General features: G+C 36.4%; 1 protein-coding gene across 1 annotated transcript in view; it reads right to left on the reverse strand.

Moving 5' to 3' along the window:
- MYO3B (myosin IIIB) overlaps nucleotides 1-17972 on the reverse strand; it is a 178516-nt gene that overhangs the window by 147087 nt on the left and 13457 nt on the right. The window contains exons 2-6 of the mRNA XM_056496889.1: nucleotides 16199-16382; nucleotides 14661-14795; nucleotides 11349-11453; nucleotides 10986-11085; nucleotides 7411-7487 (exon numbers count right to left, since the gene is read on the reverse strand). Of these exons, the coding sequence (XP_056352864.1) occupies nucleotides 7411-7487; nucleotides 10986-11085; nucleotides 11349-11453; nucleotides 14661-14795; nucleotides 16199-16382 (601 nt within the window). The remainder of the gene's footprint in view (nucleotides 1-7410; nucleotides 7488-10985; nucleotides 11086-11348; nucleotides 11454-14660; nucleotides 14796-16198; nucleotides 16383-17972) is intronic.

Raw genomic sequence — 17972 nt, forward strand, 5'->3', positions numbered from 1 at the left:
TCCTTCACAAAGAAAGCAAAAACTAAGAGCCAACTCCACCCTTCTAAGAAAATATATTTCATGTAGGCAACACAGTGCCGACCCACGTGGTATTAAACTGATTTTCTCTGATATTTTGGACTTGTTGTTTTGATTTGTCTTTTAAATCTTTAAACACCCTACATGAAAGCTTTACAACCCCTCCATAGCAGTCAAAACAAAATAGAAGCAGCTCCTCCACATCCCTTTACGGCTATGTCATCAATGTTACTGACAATGTTCCCTGAGGTTTCCTGTACAGCTGCCATGTACTCTTCACCTGCCATGCTAGCCCAGATGGAGGTCAGCTCTCCTGGAGGCAAAGGAGGAGGGGATGCATTCTGCTAGACTCTGCTTTTGAGGGAGAGCTTGCTGGTGCTGTCCTGTTGTGCTCTCTGACTCTATTGTATGTAATGTCCTTTAAAGTTTGAAACCTCTGTACTCCAATCCAGCCTTTTAAATCCACTGCTTTCTGTATGGACTTTAAGCAACTTCAGTGTAACTCCTTACTATAGCAGTTTGTTAAAGCTTTGATTTGAGAGTCACAGAAAAAGAAGAAAGCAGGGGAAAAATCAGGACAGAAAAGGCAATTTCCTTCATTTCTTTAAAGAAATAACAATCTGTATTCAGAAAAAGAAATATTTTAAAAATTATCTCTCAGCTCTCAGAAGGTGGCATCTCAAAGTCACAGGCATTTCAATCATGGGCAGCCTTTAGAGACTTAATTCTAGCCCACATTCTGCCACTGACCTGCTGTAAGTTCTTAAGAAAATCACTTCACTTCTGTGTGCCTCAGTTCATCCATGCAGTCCTGCCCTATCTATTTAGAGCAATTGTTCCCACTCTTCCCCCCATGCCTTCCCACACTTACACTTCCGTAGCTCCTCTCTGGTGTGCCTATACCTAGTTCCACATGAACCACAGCACTGCACTCAAACCCAGTGCTGCATTTCGAGAGGACAGCTAATATTTCCTAAAAATAATTGCCAGCACACTGCAGTGTCCCAGCACCATAACCTCCTCAAAAACAGGATGTAATTTCATAATGTATGTCAAGAGGGAAATTCCTTTTCACCTAGGCTTAATATAGTATCACCTATGTGACAAATTATTTAATGCTACTTACCTTATCTTTAACATTTATTTATTGCATTTATTATTTTTACCCTTTAAATGTGTGGAATTTTCAAATATTTCACTGTTGATTAATCATGATGCCAAATACACATAAGTTCTATAAAAGCAGCAGCAGATTTGTCTATTTCCATCTGTAAAGTTTTATTCTAAGGACACTTGTTTGGGGTTTTTTTTGTAAATTATGCTTTTAATCTTATCTCATGTACTGTAATTTACAAGGTAAAAAGACTATAAAACTGAAAAACTGTAATAAGAGCTAATTTAATCATCTCTTATCATTAACTATACAATATTTGTTATTATACTTTCACAGTATAATAACAGACGTTAAAATATTTTCAAAACTTTCCTTATTAGAGAAGGTATCATCACAAAATAAGCATACTTTTGCACTATACAACTGTTTTCAAATGACTTTCAGGCAGAAAAGGAAGTATATATACATTCTTAAAATCTATACCCTATTTATACTATGTGGCAGAGTCCTATAGTTCATTAAAAATCAGAATGTACAAAATTCCTGGCTTAGGTGGCAATTAAAAGTGTAGTGAAAATGTGCATTTGTGAAAAGTTAATTTTAGATAATTGACCTTGAATCTCTTGATGCAAGCAAAGGGGTAACAAATAGAATAGGCTGAAATATGACAAGATGAGACTAGACTAAATTGCTTCATGGGAATGATCATTGTACTTGTTTAGAGTTAATTAAAAACATGAAAAGAAAGATGGAGAGGGACTTTTTACAAGAACGTGTAGTGACAAAATAAGAGGGAATGGGTTCAAACTGAGACAGAGTAGGTTTAAATTAGATATCAGGAAAAATTCTTTACTGTGAGGGTGGTGAGGCACTGAAACAGGCTGCCCACAGAAGCTGTGGATGTCCCATCCCTGAAAGTCTCTAAGGTCAGGATGGATGAAGCACTGAACAACCTGGTCGAGTGCAAGGTATCCCTTCCTAGGGCAGGGGACTTGGAAATAGATGACCTTTAAGGTCCCTTCCAACCCAAGCCTATGATTCTATGATTCAATAAACCCAGGTTACTGATGTGATTATATCTTCTATGCCGTTTTTCCAGGTCAGCATTTAACTACACATTAAATGTATTTACAATTAAATTATTTTTTCCCAAAATCTAAGACCTGAATACAGTCCTTATTGGAATAAATATTGATTTCAGCAGAAAAGTTGCTGTGAGGTTTTTGCAAAATCTTTTTTTCTCTTTGTATATTTTAAAATTACATTAATGCAAGTTACTTATTGGTGTGCTTTTTTACCAGCTAGTTTTCTTCATTTTTCATTAGATTATGCAGACATGCAATTTTGTACCGAAACAATGCAAATGTTATTAATTGTTTCAGGATTAGACTTATTCCACACACACACAATCAGATTTAAAGTTTAAAAAGAATACCAAGAAACATTAGGAAAAGAAGCACAATTTAAGCTAGTCACCTACTGTTCTAACACTTTGGAAATTTATTCTGATCCTCAGATATACTGAATTTCATCCCAGAAGAATGCCTTGATTCAGCAGGAGAAAGAGAAACACAGAGTTGAGACAGCTTTAAATAATACTGTGACATCTGAAATATCTCTGAAAATAGGAAAGCAGACCCAAGATTTCACCTCCAGTTAACTCATTATTACAGAATTCATATATCTTTACCACAATATCACAGCTTTTCCTACTCATGTGTCATGTCATATTTCAACACCTAATCCTTCAAAGGATTAGTGCTGTTTTAATTGTTCCTTCTAAAATATAAGTATACATTCACCAGTATAATTTTTTTAGCAGTTATCAGCAAAATATAACAGCATATTCCCTGCAGTTTTAAATTATCTTCAGCATCTCTCCAGCTCTTTCTGACTTCAGCTATCTTTTTCTATTTCCATTCTTAAAACTAAATTTAGGCCAAACTTACATATATCTGTACATGAAGCACATCATCTTGAGTGTGATCACATGGCATATATCAGACAAGCAAGGGATCAGCCAGCAGGAAGGGCAGGTCCTGCCTGATAAACCTGACCTCCTTATTTGGCCAGGTGATCTGCCTAGTGGATGAGGGAAAGGCTGTGGATGTTGTTTACCTGGACTTGATCTGATTTGAAACAATCTCCTACAGCAGACTCCTGGAAAAGCTGGCAGCACATGGCTTGGACAGGTGCACTCTTCACTGGGTTAAGAATGCCTGGATGGCCAGGCCCAGAGCGTGGTGGTGAACAGGGCTGTGTCCAGTGGGTGTTGGATCACTAGAGGTGTCCCCCAGGGATTACTGTTGGCCCCAGCCCTGTTAATACCTTTACTGATGATCTGAATGAGGGGATTGAGCATGCAGCACTGCAGCATGGGGCAGAGTGACTGGAAAGTGGCCCAGTGGGAAGAGACCTGGGGGTGCTGGTTGACAGCAGCTGAACTGATCCAGTGCATGCCCAGATGGCCAAGGAAGCCAATGGCATCTGGCCTGTATCAGCAACAGTGTGACCAGCAAGGCCAGGACAATGACTGTCCCCCTGTACTCGGCTCTGGTGAGGTCACACCTCAAGTGCTGTGTCCAGTTCTGGGCCCCTCAGTTCAGAGGACATTGAGGCCCTGGAATAGGTCCAGAGAAGGGCAATGAAGCTGGTGAAGGGTGTGGAGCACAAGTCCTGTGAGGAGCAGCTGAGAGAGCTGGGGTGTTTAGCTTAGAGGGGACCAAGGGGACCTTTTCACTCTCCACAACTTGCTTGAAGGAGGGTGTAGCCAGGTGGGGGTCAGCCTCTTTTTCAAGGCAATCTGAACCAGGACAAGAGGTCATAGTCTTCAGCTGTGTCAGGGATGGCTTAGGCTGGACATTAAGAATTTCTTCACAGCAAGGGTGATTAAACATTGGCATGGACTGCCCAGGGAGGTGGTGGAGGCACAATTCCCAGAAGTGCTTAAGAAAAGACTGAATGTGGCACTCAGCACCACAGTCTAGTTGACATAGTTGGTCATAGGTTGGACTCAATGATCTCAGAGGTCTTTTCCACCTAGTTGACTGAGTGATTCTGTTGTTTTGTGATATTCTAACTGAGCTTGTTTCAAGAGTCAAGTTTTCAGCTAGATCATAATAATCTAATCATATGTGTAGAAAGAACTCCGCAATTCTATTTGAACTAGATTTTGTTCAGTTGTGCACTGGAAGTTGAAAACAAGACATGTTAATGCTTAGAATCACAGATGTAAAGGTAGTTCAGTACAAAAGCTTCAAATCTGATTCATTCTGCTAGCACACAACACAATTTATTTCAGCACAACAGAAGCAGACTTTAGGCAACTTAAGTGTTTGGTAACAGGCAGCTTTAAGCATACTAACACTATCCTGCCTTATTTATCTTTTATTGGTATGCTTGTATTCAGTGTTTCAGTTTCTGAGAGTCTACATTTGTAAGTATGAAACAATATTGATTAGGTTAAACAACAATTATTCATTTTCAGTGAGTCTACTTTAAAGCTGCTCTCAAACTGACTTATCCTTGTCACATTTCTCTGCTGCTTCCTCACAGCCTAATTTTTACCTGTATTTTCATTTTTCAACAACCTTTTTGTGAATCACAAACCCTGCTCAAAACAAATGCTAAAGTACAGATCTCTTTTTTGTCCTGATGCTGCTAAGCAAGCCTCAGAGTCCTCAAAAAAACAAAAAGGAGCCAAGATGCCTGAGTCACTCAAAAATTAAGTAGTTAAGCTGCTACTTTGACTGCTGCCAGTAAGAACACTAAGTTGAACACCTTCCTATACCACCCTCAGTCACTGCTATTTTCCTATGAACTTTTGCTATTTCAAGTACCATGCCAAATAATCCCTTTGAAATGTTTTGCAAATTTCATCTTTCTTCATTTTACCGACCATTCATGACCCAGGCTGATCTAATGATTCTAGTTTCCATTCTTATTTGTCTCCTACTTATATCTAGTTATCCCTATCCTATTCCTGCAGCTTGGAACATCCTGCATCATTCTTCTCCGGGTTTTATTTTCCTGGGGTTTACATTGGAAAATATTTCCTGTCAGCTTTATTTTACTCTGAAACACTACTCTAGTCTCTTCCTCCAAGGCAAGCTTTTTCAGCTTGCCTCTTCAGTCCCCTTTCAGATTAAATCAATCTTACTCACTGCCAGATGAGATCCCATTATTCCCTTATGCATTGACTGAGGTACCTATGTTTCACATGTAGATAGCTAAAGTCCAATTAAAAAAAAAAAATCATGCTTTCTATTTCTTTGATTAGTAACATCTCATTCCTGTTCAGTTATTTTATGATATTTTGGGGTTTGAAATAAATTCTATCCTATGTCAAAAACCTTTAGGCTGGAAGATTTTCCCAAATGAGTCAAAAAACTGAGTTAAGTGCCTTTCTAGTTTATCTAGTTTTCATCTCATCTAGAAAACACTCTTCCTAATACACTGTTACCCAAGCACACCTTTACATTTTATTGCAGTCCTCATCTTCTGTCCTTTACATAAAAATTAGAGTGCATATTTTTAAAATACCAGAAAGATCTCCCCAGAAATAAAGTAAATTGCATCCTGCACATCACTTGAAGCCTGTCATTTATATGAGCAACTACAGTGACTTGAGCAGGCATGTTATGCAACCTGTCATCTAAAAGCCATTTCAACAAGAACATAATGGGTATCTAAGCACCTTACAGCTGTTTTGCAGATTGGCACACCTCTGAAGCCTGGCATGTCTCACATAGGCATATAAATGTGATATGGGTTACTATGGTTATGGAACTGGGTTGGTTCTTTCAATAGATCTTTTCAAAACAGGAAGTATTGAAAGCTACACCTGTTCCTGTTTGATATGCCATGTACATAACATACCTTGGTTACATGTGTACTGTATTTTCAGGTCAAAATTTTTCAGATCAAAATATCTGGTTATCTCTTTGGCTTTCAGCCACAAGACTGAATCCTTTTGACATGGCAGGGAAAATAAATTTGGTATGATTACTGCCCTTGATGGCAATTATTCAAGCAAAACAGTACCATAAAAATAACCTATAATAATCCATGTTCAATAAAATCTTTCATAATATGTCCATTATTATCTAGAGAAGTATTTTATAGAGGTCTCATATTAGAAATGTCTCCAACCAAGGTGATTCCATAAATAATGCTTGCACATTGGTTTCTAAGGTATCTTGTGTCTCCTTTGTGACGTAAACTGGTTGTTATGGAGACGGTGAAATATCAACCACTCTTTGTGAGACTGTGCAAGATCAATTTTAGACCCTTTACAGCAGCATCTTTTCTCTGCTCAGCTATAATCAGCCTTCCTTAGCAACAAAAATAGATGCATAAAAATTATGAAATGTTTTAAAACTAATGTTTGCACAATACTTTTAACTCTTCAACATACAGAAAGAGATTTGTGTGCATTTGTAATAGATAAATTCCATCCCAAATTCTCCAAACTTTGTATGTCCTTTAAAAGACAAAATAAGCTTGTACTGTTACAAAGGCTGAACAATTTACAAATAAACAGACCACTCCTGTTTCAATCCTTCTTTTTAAATTTCATAATCCATGTCTTTCAGAAGTACTTTGTGTTCCTTAAAGCAGGGAGGGCAAAGATTGATATCTTTCACCCCAAAGTTTGGTAAAGTACAAAATTTTGTTCAACAATGCATTAAAACTTTTCAGAGCTTCATGAAATAGAAGGCAAAGGGTCCGTCCCATCAGTGTAGTAGTATGCAAAATTATGTAAGTAAGATACTTGAATATGGGCTAAGCTACCTGTATATTACTTTTCTCCATTTTTTAAATCTATGCTAGCCTATCTGTCTAAGTTTAAAGGTTCCCCAGCCAACCATTAAGGTTAAAGAACACATAAATCAGTCAGGATTTTGCAGTATGCAAGACTATAGCAAGACTGGAAAGAAGAAATTCCTACTTCTCCCCCCAGTCTGTATTTACATCACAGATGAGCACCCCAAAACATACAGTATTTGACTGGAAAGTCATAACATTCTTAGCACCCTCAGTTTTTTGTAAAATTGCTGTACTTTCATGGAAACACTATAGAGAAGAAAATAATGATTATTAGAAATCCATTTTGTATACTCTTATAGTATATTATTTTTACTGAACAGAGGACAAGATGTAAAGCAGAAACACAGCCTTAAGGGAGGGAAGAAAAGATCCCCTCCTACTATGAGGAAGTGGCAACAAAGTGTGGGCTGCAATGAATGGAGACAATCCAGACAGACACATGTGCCTACCTCAGGAGCCATCCAAAAGGGTGTTCCCACTGAGGTGTTTCTACGCAGCCGTGTGCTGGTGAGCTGGGCTGAAACACCTGCAACAAAACAGATCAAAGAAACTTGGCTTCAAATTCATTGTCATTTCAGTAAGTTTATTTCAAGTATCTAGGAAACAAAACCTAAACCTGCGAGCACAGCTGCAGAATGCCTGGCCAAAGTAGGTGCAAATTATTTGTTTGACTGATTTCAGCTTGCTGTTTTCTTCAGAGTTTCTGAGAGATTTATTTTTTGTGAATGACTCTCAGTTTGAAGCACTTTTATTCAAACTCAAAAATTCCATTGTTACATAAGCATCCCAGATTACTTTCTGCTGTTTTCATAACTATAAATGGAAACTATTAAAATTACAATTCGATTTTAAAACTTTTTTTTCAGAAATGTACTGCCTGAACATCACAGGCTGGAAATTTGTTCACTAGTGTACTTGCAGAGGCTCCTGTTCAACAAAACACTTATGCACTTGCTTAAACCTTCCCCTAATGATAAAAGCTCAGAAGCTCAAGCTCATACTGCAGCTTGTACTTAAGGAATTAAGCACATACTTAAAACATTAGCTTCAGAGCTTGGCTGACTGGGGCTGGACTACTGAAACACAACTGAAAAAAACTAAAAGAATGAACTAGAGAGCAATCAAACAATGTTAACAAATCAGAATGAACCTTGACAGCAAACCTTCGGTGCTCTGGTCAACATATAATTGAATGAGTTCAGTTCAGTAACATTCCAGTGAAGTGACACAAAGCCAATATTGACTCAGAAATGTATTTTACTTTAACATTTTTTAAAAACAAAAGCCACAGTGGTTTGCTCTCTTGGCATTACCCAGGGACAAAAATGAGCAGAAACACATATAATGCACATTGACTGCTGTCAATAAATAAAAAAAAAGTGAGATTCGTAAGTTAAATTGCTTGATTTCTGATTACAACATCCAATTTTATATTTGATTCTAATGTTTCAGTGTAATTGCAAGTCTTCAGTGATTTCATGAGTACCGCTGGGAAACAGCTAATGGCCAGGACATACAAGCCTCTGTTCATTCCACTGTGATCTCTCTTCAGCCAGCTTAATTCATAGCTACTATCTAGGGATATTCCAAAACAGTGCAGAATACTAAAGAGCTGAGAGAGGGAGAGCTTGAGCATAAATGAATGATAAGTTGCAGACATTTTGGGTCAATTTACTGTGACCATCATTTATTCAAATATATTATGCTGTCGACAGCAGTTGAGGGAAGAAATGTGCATTATATTAAAAAAACAAGCTGTAAAGTCATGCAGTAAAGGAAGGAAAAGCCTTAATTAAAGATATCTGTGTAACCCTCTCTGTGACCTACTATCCATATGTACAGCCTTGAATATAAAGAAAATCAAAATCAAGATTCTGCCTCATTCTCTGGACTGAATGGATAGCATTCTCAGAATAGGTCATAATCTAATTTTTTTAACCCCATTGATTTTAATACTCACTTCTAATTTAATATATCAAATACTATACTAAATATAAAATTTTTATTTTCTTTTGACATATTTCCTTCCCCATTCACCAAGCAACAAATCTACTTAACATTCCCACAAAATGGCAGAGGATTATTAGCTCCAAGGATTAACCTAAAAATATCCTAAGCATCCACTGTGTTTGGGTACTTAATCTGAGATCTTTCAGTTTTCAGGCACTTCTCAAGTCTCAAGTAGAGCTATAATAGATCTCAGCTGCAATTTCAAGAACACACAGCTCTTCTGCAAAGCAGGACAAGATGTTTCAAACTGGCTATTGGGAAAATGAGGAACTGAGTTTGATATAAGACCCCCTCCAGCATCACAAACATATACAGGTAGAAGCAAAATAATCTCCAATACATTCTGTCATTCAACTGTCTCAAATGCAAGTCCCTTCTCTTCCTTAATTCCTTGCAATTTCACTATTTATCTTCCACTTTCTGCAAAAAATGAGATAAAACAATTCTACCAACAATATCACCTGTGACTCAGTCCTAAATCATTCCCAGAGACCATTCTGTAGCTACAGCAGCAGACAAGACAGGAAAAATAGCAACTTAATAAAAGCTTGGTGCCTGATACTTCCTTAGTCAGAAAGCCCATAGATATATGGGCATTTCTTGGCATGTCCTAACTGTTAAGCAGTAGGGAACACTCGAGATTTTTTTCTGAGCCTATTATATTTGTGATTTTTGAGTGCTACTGTCCTAACTTAACAAGTAGGAGAAAACCCCTGAAACCTAAATGTGGAATCAGAGAGACCCATGGGACATCAGAAAGATTGGGAGTCTCAGCTTCCTTGAATGTGCCACTTGGGGTTGCAGCACACTGGTCTGTCTTTAAGGCCTTTAATACATCTGATGAAAACATTTTGCTTTGGGGACAAGAGCCAACTTTTCCCATAATGGAGTAAAAACAAAAATTAGACTGCCAAAAATCCCCTAAATGAGAAGGGATCTTCCTCTCTTCTATTAGGTCAGGGACTTACTCCAAGTTTTGCTTCAGGTCATGTGTTTCTTCTAGCACTATTTTAACTGCTGCCTTTACAATTCGAAATAATTAAATTTTGTCCCTAGAAGATACCAAGGAATCTCGTGTGCACCAGTTACTTTAGCCTCTTCAGTATAATACCATGACATCACCAGGATACAATTTTCTATCCACTGCATAAATTTAATATTTTAAGAATTTTTAAAAATATTATTTGCAGATTTTTTTGGCATATCATTCTACCCTACTCTCATTTTGTGAACATTTTTCTTTACTTTTATGCACTGCTAAACAAACATATTATTCACATACTATTTTCAATGATGATAACCTTATGCATTATATGGTTTCATTATTAATAATCTGCTTCTGTTACCTTTAATAAAATTGTTCACCCCCTTGCATACATATCTGAGGGACTAAAGCTTTTTTTTTCCTAAGTGTATGTTCAAAGGAATAAAAATTGAACTGACTTTAAATCTACTGCCAAGTGCCTTTCTATCACCCTCCCCACCTTTCTCCCTCGTTTCTTATGATGTATCCAGATTGGAAACGCTCAAAACTAAGAGCGATAATCACAAATTAAATGGATGTTGGGTTTTGGACACAAGGGACTATTTTACCTTCTGTTCCGAGGGGAAAAAATATGCTTAAGGCTATCAAAAGCCATTTCAGAAAGAATGTTTCCTTTTCATATGCAAAAGACAGAATATCTAAATTTAAATTAGGAGGACAACTGCCCCGAAACTGACATTTCCTCTGAAATGCAAAAGAGCTTTGTAAACAAAATGCTGGCTTCAGAACTTTTAAAAAAATTTTAAATAATGTTTCAGCTTTTAAAAATTAAAACTATATTACTGATTTTTAGTTAGAATTTTTATTCTCGCTGTAACCAGGTTCCTTTTGCATTTTTCCTCTTTAAAATAATTCTGAGTATGCTTCTGAAAAAGTCTTGCTCTGACATTCTGCCTTCCCAGGGGTAAGTAAACAGAGCCTTTGGCTAAACTGCATGTATCAAGAAAACAAAGGGGAAGTGGTCATTACCAAAGTCAACGAGCTTGACTCCACCTTCTGTTGTCAGGAGAATGTTGTTCCCTTTCACATCACGATGAATGATCCGGTTATTGTGTAAATGCTGAAGGCCCTATATACCAGCAGTAACAAAAATAAGTTTATTCCCTTATTTTAAAACAATTATCCTGCTATTAGGGAATGTAATGAAGAAAATCTGCACATACTCTACAGAAACAGCTGTCCACCAGACTACATGCCTTTATAAAAGCCCTGCTGTTATAACAGCCCATGTACTATTGTTCACATTACCACACTTCATCCATGAAATATGTATGTATGCAATAAGTGAACTGCACCCTCTGCTGTCATTACAAGCCCAATGAACATCCTTACCAAGAGAGCACCATATAAGATGTATGAGATTATTGCTTCATCCAACCTTCGGCCACACTTCAGCAGACCTTTGACAAGCTCTGTGACAGAACCTCCATTGCACAGCTGAAAAGAGGACAGTTGTGAGGAGGGGAAAAAAAGCAAGACAAGCCCTCAGTTACTCAGTATACTTGTTTAGGTTATAAACACTTATCAAGCAAAAGTGTGCTACAACACAAGTCTGGGAACAGCAGAACTCATTTTATTCACGATGTTAATATACATCACAGCAACCTGAGTGAGGTGAAGGAAGAGAAAACTGAAAATTATAAAGTTTAATTTATAAAACACAACAAAAAGAGATAAGAATAGCGTGAACAAAATTCTATTTCAGTGTTAAAAGAGGATTCATAAACCAACTTTACATTATTTGTGTATTTTCACAACAATATACAAATTGTCCTTTAGAAAAAATCTTTTTGTGCAAAGGCCAGACAGAAAAGATTGATGCTCTTGACAGCTGGGAAGCAACAAATTAGTAATTTTAAATTTTCACTCCAACAATGCTCCTGATCACAGGCAATATAAAATAGACAGAAGCCATATCTCTGTACTCAGATTTGATGCCATGTGCTGTCAACAACAGAGAAACATTCTAATCCAGAAAAGCAGCTTCTTGCTAGCATTTTCTACTAATGGGCTGCTAAATATCAAAAGACGTGGAGAAAAAGTACAATGAGAATTTTTGTAAATAAGTTTTTATCCACACCTTAAGTTTACTGTCCATATCATTCTAAGCAGGTATTGATATCCATCCTTTCTCCTCTCTCTTTCCTTTTATTACCTTGATAGTCACAATTGTTTGACCAAAAAAGAAAAAAAGACGGGAGAATTGACTGCCTTTCTTTCACTGAATTTTCTCCTCTATGCTGATTTTTGTGGCCAGCACCCTTACTAACATTTCTACCAGATAATCACACAGATTTCAACACAAGTTTATTTAACATTATCAGTTTAAAATACCATAGCATAAATCAGAAGAATAGTATGAAGTTATACAAACTCTCAAGATTTGCATCTTTCAAACAGCTTTTATGAAAAACTGTGTATCAGTTCAACCACTAATTTCTGTTATATGCAAATACTTTCCTTAACTTATTATTAACTTCCCCTTGCATCAGAAAAATTTCAGTAGACTAGAAGTTTGAGTTCATGGAAAAGGACCTGGAAGAAAAATTTCATCACTTAAAACATCGATAAGTTCTCTAGGAATTTTGACTTTATTTTTTTAATTCATTAGTAGGGAACATTTTTCTTATCATTCATAAATTTGGGAACATTCAGGTCAATATCAACCATCAAGTGTATATACATGAAACTGCATGTTTTTCTTCCTTTGTTAGCCATTTGCTGAGTCATTAACGACTTAACCATTTGTTAAGACATTAAGCTAAAGTCTTCTTTGTATTGCTTTCATTGCATTAAATGTTCTGTTTAGACAGACTATACTAAATTTATCTCTAGCCCACAAATAAAATACATAAAAGTATGCCCTAACTTTAAAAAAAACTCCCAAGCTGGTTGCAACTGAAAAATAATACAGACTGAAACCTGTTTGGTAGGATTTGGCAAATTAATTCCTGACTCAAAAATATATCCCACAAACACTACTGCAGCTGTCTGTGACACTATTCTTGAAACTCAGCAAAGACCTTGAGCAAAATTAATTTGAAAACTTCATTATTACTTTATAACTAATGATAATACTTTAACAGGTGGAGAGATGCACATTTACATGAAAAAGTAGAGAAAAGTTTGCTTTACAGTTGTCCAAGACTTGCATCATCATAAAAATATTTCCTCATCACAAGCATTTATCAAAGTAAGGTGCTGCTTGTAGTAAGTAAACATGGCAAAACTGTATCTAAAGGAAAAAAATATCCACCTTTTTATTACAAATTTTGGAACTCACACATCAAAAGAAAGCATTTCATCAAAGACTCAGGGAATCAAATCTGAATACTTTGTATCTTCCTTTTTACTAAAAATGTGTAAATAATTTATAATATCACAAGTCACTGTTTTGCTGTAAATTCCAAGGTAAGGAATAGTTTGAGTTATCTGGTAAATTTTTCCACATAAGCAAAACACTATTTTTATAATGTCAAATTTCTTCAAAACTTTGGATTAAGTGCACCAAAAGCCATCTGAAATGCACAGGTGCAATACATACTTGATAATGTTTACACACATACAACTTTTTCAAATTCTACATTCAGTTTTATTTCAGAGTATACAATGATTTTGCTGTATAAAATCCTGCCATTTGGCACTTGATGGATCTTTAGAGACAAGACTCTTTTATTAGAAACACAGAAGAAACCAAGCCCAAACTCGACACAAAACCAGCATGCATACAAAAAAAAAGAACAAGAAATCAAAAATACTAAGGTCACTTTTCAGTAGTTACTGAAATTCAAGAGGAAACACATTCAAAAATTTTCATTCAAGTTACATACTGCTCCAGTACATAGCATTTACATGTTCTGTTGGGATTCCACAACTTGTAGTGGAAATAAAGATTCCCTATTTGGATTCTAGTCATCATTCAAGAATGGAGAATGGAATTTTTAAAATAATTAAAAAGTGAATCCTAGGTTTTACCCGTCTAGTCATGAAAGAAAGAAATGCTTGAAAGGTTTGTTACTGCTCATCAGAGCAGTAACTGCCTGTGCAAAGTTCTGCATCAATTAAGCCTAGAAAGAATTCTCATTTTATAACCATCTTTGGTAGTCACTTAACGGGAAACAAGACCACCAAAATACATTTGACGTTGTAAGAGTGCTGACTGCCACTGAACAAGAAAAGTTAACGGAAGGCATTTCTTTTGCTAGGTTTCCAACAACAACCAGCCCCTAGTTTAAAATTACCATAAAACAGATTTTTCCATTACACTTTCCCCGTTCACTTCTGCAGTAGGTAGCTTATTTTTAACTACCCTTCACATCACTACTTCATCATCTTTTGCATTCCCCTCAAATGCCTGAGCTCCCCAAAAGTTTAGATAGAAATCTCATCTAATGTTTCCTCTAACTAGGAAAAAAAACCCCATCTGCTTATTTTGGAGGCAGAATGTAGCAATTCAAACAGAAATTAAATGCAAGACCATTCCCCATTAAACGAATTTTGAAGTTTGGATGTGATTTTCAACAGTAGGCTACGACACATCATCTATCAGAAAATCATGAAAGCCTGTGACACTTTTAGCAATACCAAACAAAAATACAACCGCATTTGCTAAGGTAAGATGTAATATTGTCAAAATGTTTTTACCTCAAGTACTAGCCAGAGCTGTCCTCCCACATATTGATCTGCTTTGTAAAACATCCCATAAAATCTAACAACATTAGGATGATTGGGAAGAAACTGCAAAATATTATATTCAGCTTCAATTTCTTCATCTACATCCTAAATAAAAAACACAAAAATACAGAACATATAAAGACAGTGACTCCAAGTAAAGCAAGAACAAACTCTCATGGATAAAAATAACTAATTTTTTCTTAGTTTCTACTTTTAAATAATTTTACTTTAATGCAGCCGAAAGTACACTATACTGGACATTTAATGCATGTAGAATTGTGCCACTTGTGCTCTTCTTACAAATAAGTGAAGCCTATGTAAATCTAGCAGTCTCTTCAAGAATTCTTTCAGTATATAATATACTTAACAAGATAATTAAAAATTATACTTAACTCTGCTCAGTTGTCTAACTAAGAAATTCACATGTGTGACTCTTAACCTGTTTTAAATCATGCATGTTTTTAACCTGTGAGCTAAATGTAAATATATGAACCTTTGATTTATTCCTTTTTCTATGGTCATCAGAGAGGACTAAACAGAGAACAATTTCACTAAGCCTTAAAGGGGCCATCAATAAAACCAAATACATTCTTATGACAAAAGACGTACACCAGAAACAATGAAAGAGAGACAAAACAACCACCCATGAAATAAGAAAAGGTTACTAGGTATTTGTTAATGAAAGAATTCTGTGACAATTACAAAATAGTGTTTATAGCAGCACACAGGTCACACAACAGGGCTGAAGTGCTGAAACTTTCCTTATTTCTGCACAGGCTTGACTATTATAAAATTTAAGCCTATGCCTTCCTCAGATCCATACAAGAGAAAACCACGATGAGTTTCAGAAGTAGTTGATGACAGAAACATAACATCTTTTAGGTAAATATTTTAGCCCAGCTCTCGTGATCAAACTCCAGCTTGATCCAATCTAAACAGCTGCCAGCTAAATTTTCCATTGAAAACTAGAGCCTTGGTTCTCATGGGAAACTAGGCTGGCACAGAACTACCTCTGCAAATCTGGGATGTGCTCTTCTCTTTTTATCTTAATTATTGCCTCACACTATTATCTGCTTACAAAAGGTAACTCTAAAATATCCTAAAGTTCACAATATTTCTATGATGGAAAAAGAAATTCTTTTGGGGAGTACACAGAATAAAAAAAGAAGATTAAGGTTAACAGCATCTTGTATTTTCCCTGCTATAGTGGGCCCTATGAGGAATGCCTCTGCACCTTCTCATAATTTGCATGCTCCAAGCAAAGATAACTAAATTTGTAGCAGAAGAATTACACAGACGTATAATGAAAACTAGTCAAATGCTGTCTTCAAATAAGATAATGAAATTCTAAGTTGTCATTCAGTTGCTAGTACTAAATTCCTGTAAATGCCTTCTGTAAAATTGTTCCCTTCTGGATGTTCTCAGTATCTTACACATTTGACTTACATTTCAGCTCTAAGAATTCTTTTAAATTAACATTGAAGTTACAGTTTAACCTTTTTACTTACACTGACAGGATCCAGAATCTTTACTGCTGCCAAGCTTCCATCTTTCTTATTAGCAACCTTATAGACTTTACCATAAGTGCCTTTCCCAATAGTCTCTATAATTTCCCAGGTATCTGAGGGATCAGCTAATGATTCTAGTCCAATCATACTGGAATTATATTGAAACAATCCATACAATGGCCTCCTGGAAAATAAAGCAGACATACATACAGTGGGAAGCCCTAAGTAACTCAGTAATAGAGAAGGTATCTTATAATAAAAAAATCCAATATTGTACTAATTTAAGAAGAAATACAGATAGAATAACAAATGAAAAACAGACAGAAATGTAAGATCACTCAATGGAAAGAAAACACTGTAGACTGCCAATCTTTCCTTACTTTAGTGTATTATTTGCTTCAAAAATATTGCCCCATATGCAGCACCACTCTAAACACATTTTAACAAGTTTTGACAAAATCCACCCCTCCCTCTACTGCACACTCTTTTAATGGATATTTTACACAACTGAATTAACATAGCTCATGAACTTAGGTCCTATTTCTGGTTTTTAAAATCTATGTCAGGGCTTTTCCATAAATTTGTGTAATGCTCCCTGGAGATTGCCAGACAGGCATTCAGTAGGTATAGCCTCATTATATCTGATATATATACAACAGGGCTACATACAGCTAATAAAAGCTAAAACTGGACTAGCTGGTGTCATAAAATACAAGTCAACTTGAAAATGGGCAACAGGTACATCACTGGGGTGATCTATCAGTGTTGAGACATTTCTCAACAATTGGACTTGTCTCTCTCACTGTATGCCAGTCAGAGTGTGTCATGGTCTGTTACACTGGCTGAACACCTCCAGAAGATCTTCAGGTCAGGGGACTTGTTACTCCAGACATTCCTGAGTGGATCCTGCAGCAAATGGACCACTGCAGCCTATGCAAAGGGCTCCTTCCCACCCTGGAATCACATATATGGTACATTCTGGTGATTAGGAAAATGACAACACCATTCTAGGATTTCATCTAAAGTAGTGAGAAGATACATCTTGTCCCTGAACTGAAGTTATAGAAAGGAAAGATGAAATTTAAAATGGTATTAACTTAACCTTCCTATATTAATTATTATTAGGGAAGTTCACTGATTCATGGTTTCTCTGAGAAAGAAAATTTTTTGCCCATTTGGTGGCTGTCAGTAGGTATATTAGCTATCCATATGCTTAGCCAGGAGATGTAAAGTCCAAGTGTGTCCGATCATAAGAGTGTGATTGTGACAAAGGCAACTGAAGACAACACCACCACTGACTGCAAAAGTTCCCAATTTTTGGAGGTGGATCAACAAGCACCTCAAACATACACTTAAACTTTAAAGAGGACAGTCCTTAATATTTGATCCAATACAGCATGCTACAAATAAAGAACAGTATTCTGAACACATAAACTAATACAACAACAGAGAAGCAAGTGAGGTGAAAGACTTCTCTGAAATCAGTGATCAGACTGCACTACATGCACTGAAACAGCAGCTACAGATATGGAGCTCCTGATAAGCCAGCCTCAAGGACAAGGTTTGCCTGCAGGGTAATGTGGTGGAGAACACAAACATGGGAACAGTTGCACCTCACAAAAAAACCCCAACACAACAAGATATTGAACACATGGTTCTAATGCTTTAAGTGAAATTCTGAAGACATTCATGAGCAAAGAAACATAGGAGAACGAACTGGAAATCGCTTTGATACAGTCTTACAAGGAAAACAAAGACAGACTGATATTTAGTT

Source organism: Oenanthe melanoleuca, chromosome 7, assembly GCF_029582105.1.
Source record: "Oenanthe melanoleuca isolate GR-GAL-2019-014 chromosome 7, OMel1.0, whole genome shotgun sequence".
NCBI classification, from domain to species: Eukaryota; Metazoa; Chordata; class Aves; order Passeriformes; family Muscicapidae; genus Oenanthe; species Oenanthe melanoleuca.